This window comes from Coniophora puteana (genome assembly GCF_000271625.1).
Source record: "Coniophora puteana RWD-64-598 SS2 unplaced genomic scaffold CONPUscaffold_16, whole genome shotgun sequence".
NCBI classification, from domain to species: Eukaryota; Fungi; Basidiomycota; class Agaricomycetes; order Boletales; family Coniophoraceae; genus Coniophora; species Coniophora puteana.
The window spans coordinates 549,599-555,944 of record NW_006913068.1 but is presented as its reverse complement, the minus strand read 5'-3'; the positions used below and the strand labels follow the sequence as shown (position 1 = coordinate 555,944).

Genomic DNA, 6,346 nt, shown 5'->3' with positions numbered 1-6,346 from the left:
AATCATCAAATAGATGAGGGACCCGATCAGTTCTTGATATTCCTGTCGGCGCTCTGGGTTTACCTGTCAGATTTTACGTCTAGTATTCGACCCTTTACGGCTTTATTGGTTCACCCAGAAGCCTCTTGTACGGCGATATTCCTCTACGAGGTCTACAAGTAAATACCGCCTTCATACGTCTATTCTGGCGCTAGGTATCCCATTGGTACTTTTAGCGCTTACGCATTCGTGTGGCTCCGCGTTCATCGCATAGGGCCACGTTCATTGCTTACGTAGCCGTCCCGCATTACCGTGGGACTTGGACTGCATAGTAGTTACGAATACGGTAGTGACTTCACACGCTCCTGTCATATATATACAGTCGCTACCATGAATATCATCTAAGTCTTCTCTCTACCTCGAACGACTACCATCGTCAGCTACCAGCCTAACACGCTACTAACTCAACCTTCAACATAACTGCCCGGTGAGTCTGCGCTTTTATAGACTTCCCAGCTATACTCGCGTTCGTCCTTTGTCATTACCGGGTCTGGATTTTTAATTGCCGTGTACCCTGTAGGGAGTGGCGTAGGCGCTGAGCGCGCGTTGTGGTAACCAAAGCGCACAAGGACTTTCCGCAGGTAATCCGATTGGTCTAGACGAATCGTAGACAGGTTGGGCCTGGTTAGTCTCATGCGCAGGAATTCTTTGGTATCACCAAGATCCCGACATTCCCAGTGTTTCATGAATTCAGCCTTCACGCGGATTAAAACCTCACGATCCGGCCCGAAGAACAAAGCGTCGTCAACGTAGATCACCGCAATGACCATGTTGATAGTACGATGCTTGAACTTGTAGACACCAGCATCAGACTGGATTTGTTCGAAGCCCAGCTCTTTTAGGGATTTGCGAAGAGCCTGCCACCATTGGCGACCGGCTTGCTTCAACCCGTATAGAGCCTTGTGCAAGCGCCAAACCTTGCGCAAGTTGTTGGGGGTGTGAAACCCCTTCGGCACCTCCATATAAATCTCCTCATCCAGATCGCCATAGAGGTAGGCGTTCCGCACATCGAGGCCAGAGACGTACCAGCCTTTGAGCGCTGTGAGTGCCAGTATGGTGCGAACGGTTTCGAAGTGCACTACTGGGGAGAAGACTTCGGAGAAGTCGATGCCTTCGCGCTGGGAAAAACCCTTAGCGACCAGGCATGCCTTTCGGCGGCCATCTGTTTTCATGTCGAATACCCATCGACACCTAATCACCCTACGACCGGGCGGTAGGTCAACTTCCGTGAAGACACCCCGTCGGACAAGAGCTTCAATCTCGTCACGACAAGCCTGCATCCAGGCTTCCGACTCCTCGGCGGGCAATGATATTATGTCTTCATACTTCCATTCCCTCACGTTTGCGAGGTCTGGTCCAAGATTCGTGGATGCTGCGTACACGTGTAAGAGCATACGATCCACAAACTTTGCTGCTGCTTCCTTCGCCGAAGCGATATGCGCCGCTGCGTTTCGCATTAACGCGTGCGGAAGGGGTTCTAATTCCCTTGATGCGAGGGCCATGAGTGAGGTGGGGCCATCGTTGTGGTCAATAGGCGTCGGGTTTCTATGCCTCTGCCAGAGGTTTTTGAAACGTTCCTGCATCCCTTCGACCTCATCTATGGTGAGATTTGGATCGGTGGGCGTCAAGACGTCAGATTCAAGGCGAATGCCTGTCTTCTGCCATTTTGCCGGCGGGCGTGCGTCCTCCTCATCTCTGAGAAGGTCGTGATCCCGCTCTACAGGATTTCCTCGGAAGCGCTTATAGACCGTACCCTCTAATTGTTGGTTGATATTCCTCAATCTCTCTACTGGGGTGCGTCCCGGTATAGCGTTGTTGGGATCCTCGATCGCGTTCCTCGTGCGCCCAGATCTCCGTAAGCCGGTCGGCGCTGGTCCGGCAGGATTGACAATTCGAGGGTCTAGATCCACCCTTGGTTCGCGATGCGGTGAACGCAAGTCGCGTTCCAACGGAGCTGGCTCTTCGTCAGGATCCGGCAGAAGATCTTGTTGTTCCCTTCGTGAGGGGTCATCTGCTGGTGGATTCTGGTACAAACCCTCATACTCGTCGTCGTCGAATTCGCCTTCACCGTATTCCGGTTCGAGCTCCTTCTCCAACTCCTCGTAATCATCCTCGTCAAAATCCTCGACCTTAGGCTGTTGCCTTTTGCGCTTCTCGTCTGGAGTGTCTGACCTTGGCGTTGGAGGCGGGCTTCGGTCTCGCCGCCCGTCGGCAGGTCCACCGTTGCCACCTTGGTCAGGAAACATATCGGCAGGAGACGATGGTCGGTCGTCGTCCAAACCAGAAGGACTGGAGTTGGTTTCAATGATGGGAAACCTAGGTGGTAGTAGCTCATCCACCTCTGGTAAGCGCGTAAAGCGCTTGGTGTTCTGTTGCCAGAACATAGTACGCTTCGGAAAGGTCTGCTCATCGAACGTTGCGTTAACAGCGACCCGTAGCCTCCATTCTCCGGTTAGGAACAGTCTCCCGTTCCCTGCCGGTGACTCCCCGACGTAAATACATGCCTGGGATCTTGGAACAAGCTTGTTGGCTCGTTCCTCAGGAGTAAGGTACACGTACGCCAGACATCCGAAGACACGCAAGTAGTCGACGCGGGGTTTTTTTACGCTCCACGACTTCATACGGCGATTTCCGCTTCAGACGTTTCATGGGCGTCCTGTTATAGACGTGGCATGCGTGCTCGATGGCGAAGTTCCATAGGAACGGCGGCAAATTGGCGTGATGCAGCATAGTCATAGCTTTTTTGTCTAAGGTGCGAATGATCTGTTCCGCCCTGCCATTTGTTTCATGGTTGTATGGTGTTGATTGGAGGATGCAAATGCCACGCGATTCTAAACTTTTGGTAAAGGCTCGCGATTTAAACTCTCCCCCTGCATCGCTCATCCACATCCGAATCGTTTTGTGGTACTGATTCAGCAGCATGCTAAACCAGGTCTCTACGGCTTGGTGGGCGTCGCTCTTCCGATGCAGAAGCATCGCCCATGCGTAGGACGTGCAGTCATCCATCAGGACAAGAGCATAATATTTTTTATTCCATGACTCGACTGTGAACTCTTTGAGATCGGCATGGATTAATCCAAGGAACTCGTTGCTGCGATGTTCGTTTGGTGGGAACGGAACTTGATGCTTTTTACCAAGCATGCACCCCTCGCATGGTCGACGAATTGTCAGCGAGGGTAAGCTAAGACTCGAAGGAACTCCTTCGACATGTTTTCGTGCGTTGCGAAGCACTTCGTCCGAGCAATGCCCGAGACGTTGGTGCCAGATCTGAAAGTCGGGTAAATTCATTCCGACAACACCAGTCGCATGAGCCTGGTGCAGATCTAATGATGTGTGAACCCAAAATAGGTTCCCCCCAGGGCACACTGTAGCGTGCACCACTTCTTGTGACTTATTGGCGGTGAGCACCACCAACTTGTCGGCATCTCCGTGCAGAATATTCCCGTTACGGCAGAATTGACCCGTCGAAAGCATACGAACGGTTCCACCAGGAAGGTAGAAAACGGGGTAGATTCGGGTAGTGCATGGTTTCCCACGCGTGTTTTCATGGCGAAGGACAACTGTCCCTGAGCCCTCACACCGGATAGATCCGGACGATGTTGAGACGTTGAATTTCTCTTCCTCTGGTAGTTCCTCATACTCGGCAAAATCCGAGAGTTCGAACGTGAAGTGCGTGGATGCACCTGAGTCAAGCACCCATCCGATAGGATAGCGTGCATGCAACTTGTCATGAAGAGATTTCTCACGGTCGAAGTCGCGTACGACCAATGCCTTATCGATGCAGATATCACACCACTGAGAACTTGAATGTACACATTGTCCATTCATTACGTCTGCAGATACATGCGAAGAAATACTACTAACTACGTATGGTTCACCTGTAAAGGATTTAGCACCAGAAACGTTGTCAGAGGCATCGAAAAAACTGGTTGCGCACCAGACCGACTCGCAATCGAGTGACACCGCCCGTTCTCCGCCCTGTTCGGACGGCTCCTTGAGTGACATGCCCTCGAACTCCTCAATGTCGTCCTCATAGCCGTACTCTGGCAACTTGGACCGGAGTGGGCGCCATAGCGCGGCGAAGGTCCTCCTTCTGTTGCTGGTACTGCGCGTACGCCTCCACGTTAAGCCAGCCCTTGTGGCCGGTTGCAGAGTCGTCGACATAAGCACCACCGCCGGCGAGGCGATCACCAAGCTTCTGACGCTTTTGGTAGTCAGAAAACTTGGTGCGCTTGAGGGGACCTAACCCAGACACATATTGGTCAGAGTCAGAAGCACGCGGAGTGGTAACCGACGGCTTACAAGCAGGCTCCTCTACCGGCTCGATACGAGCCGACAGAGGCGGGGACGCTGAGGGGCCCATGGAGAGCCGCTGGATAAGCGGCGTCTCTCCCGCAAACGCGGGCAACTCGGCGCGTGTTCCCTCAAAGGTGGGCGCAATGCCCTGGTCCCGCTGGCGCTTGAGTGCGCCTGCAGTTCCGTGAGGGGGCGCCGGAGCGCTGCTGCGGCCTTGATAGGCCATCGCGGGTTGGTGGGACCGCTTGCGCGGATCGGGGGTTGGTTCGGAGAAAACTGGTGGAGAGTATGAGGGGCCAGACGGCCCGGAAGCGACGTGCGCGACGTGGTAGATGGGAGCCGGCGTTGTGAATGTTGCCGAGTAGTTGGCAGCGGCGGGTGCGGCACTCTGCGGCGCCGGGGATGGCGTCGCATTGGCAGGAGCCGACGACGAAGCCGCGTTAGCGGCCGCCGGCTTCTGTTGCTGCTGCTGTTGCTGCTGCGCCTGGTGCTCCTTGCGCTCCTTCTTGGAAGGACGCTTCTTCTTGCCGTCGGATGACGACTGGCCGTTGTACTGCTTAGTACCGGAGCTGGCCTTGTTGGCCTGCTCCTCCTTCACCTGAGGCGCCTTCTTCTTCTTCTGCGATGCGGAGCGTAACTCCCAGTCGCTGCGGATGTGCGTCATGACGAGCTCCTTCGTCAGAGTTCCAAGAGAAATGGGGACGGTAGCCCCAGCGCCGGCAGCGACTTGCGCCGACGAACTCTTGAACTGAGTGGCGTTGATGGCGTGCTTAGCGGCTTCATAGCCGCTGGGGATCTTCAAGAACAGGATGGCGCCAGCAAACTCGCTAGGCACCTTCCCGCCGAGGGAGGTGTATCGGTCAAGGGAGGCGACAATCTTGGCCATCGCCGGGTTGGGGTCGGTGTCGGCAGGGATCTGGGTGTTGAGGGCTAACTTGAGCTCGTTGATTGCGGTACTGATACCGCGCGCTTGCGCGCTGCCGGCGAGCTTGTCGAGGATCACACGCGCCTCGTCCAAGCCCTTAACAATCTCGCGTTGATCGTGGCTGAGCGCCTCGAGAATTTTGCCGACCGCCATGTCGTTGTGCGTCTCCCATTGGTTGACCTCCTTGAAGTCCGAGGTGAGCGTCTTCATCTCCGCGCGGGTGTTACGCAGAGCCCATCCGGCCCCTGAGGCCCGGATATGGTTCTCCATACGGGTACGCCAGGAAAGGAGATCGGTACCGTTGTAGATACCGCAGATCTGAGCAGACGTGGAGAGGGTGAGGTTGCCAGAAGTAGACATGTTGATGAATCTGGGGTAAAGATAACGTCAGCGTGGGTACACTAGACGGATTACATCGTGCCCAGGCGAGTCCGCGGTAGACTAGCGGTCTAGACCTCCAGAGCCGTTCGAGACCCGAACCGGTTAAGGTGCATGGGTTCTCACGGATGTGGGAAGAGCCCTTCACACATGACAGGAGGGTGTCCCCTTGATTCCTGCCGCCCTGGTGTTTACCAGTGGGCGAAGGGGGAAACCACTTCGGATGAACCATCGTGGAATTGCTCCCCCTCATGGCATACTAAGCTGCCTTGAGGTACTAGGATCCGCCGCGCCCCGCGGGGCTCATAACCTGACAAAGGACGAACACGAGTATAGCTGGGAAGTCTATAAAAGCGCAGACTCACCGGGCAGTTATGTTGAAGGTTGAGTTAGTAGCGTGTTAGGCTGGTAGCTGACGATGGTAGTCGTTCGAGGTAGAGAGAAGACTTAGATGATATTCATGGTAGCGACTGTATATATATGACAGGAGCGTGTGAAGTCACTACCGTATTCGTAACTACTATGCAGTCCAAGTCCCACGGTAATGCGGGACGGCTACGTAAGCAATGAACGTGGCCCTATGCGATGAACGCGGAGCCACACGAATGCGTAAGCGCTAAAAGTACCAATGGGATACCTAGCGCCAGAATAGACGTATGAAGGCGGTATTTACTTGTAGACCTCGTAGAGGAATATCGCCGTACAAGA

The 6,346-nt window shown here is 54.5% G+C and overlaps 1 protein-coding gene across 1 annotated transcript; it reads right to left on the bottom strand.

Annotated features, from left to right (window-relative positions):
* Positions 1–4,069: 4,069 nt before the first annotated feature.
* CONPUDRAFT_159014 (uncharacterized protein) lies at positions 4,070–5,620 on the bottom strand (the record flags this gene model as incomplete). The annotated part of the gene is made up of 2 exons (XM_007776078.1): positions 4,070–4,281; positions 4,342–5,620. 2 exons carry the CDS (start codon positions 5,618–5,620, stop codon positions 4,070–4,072), a joined length of 1,491 nt encoding a protein of 496 aa, XP_007774268.1.
* Positions 5,621–6,346: the final 726 nt, after the last annotated feature.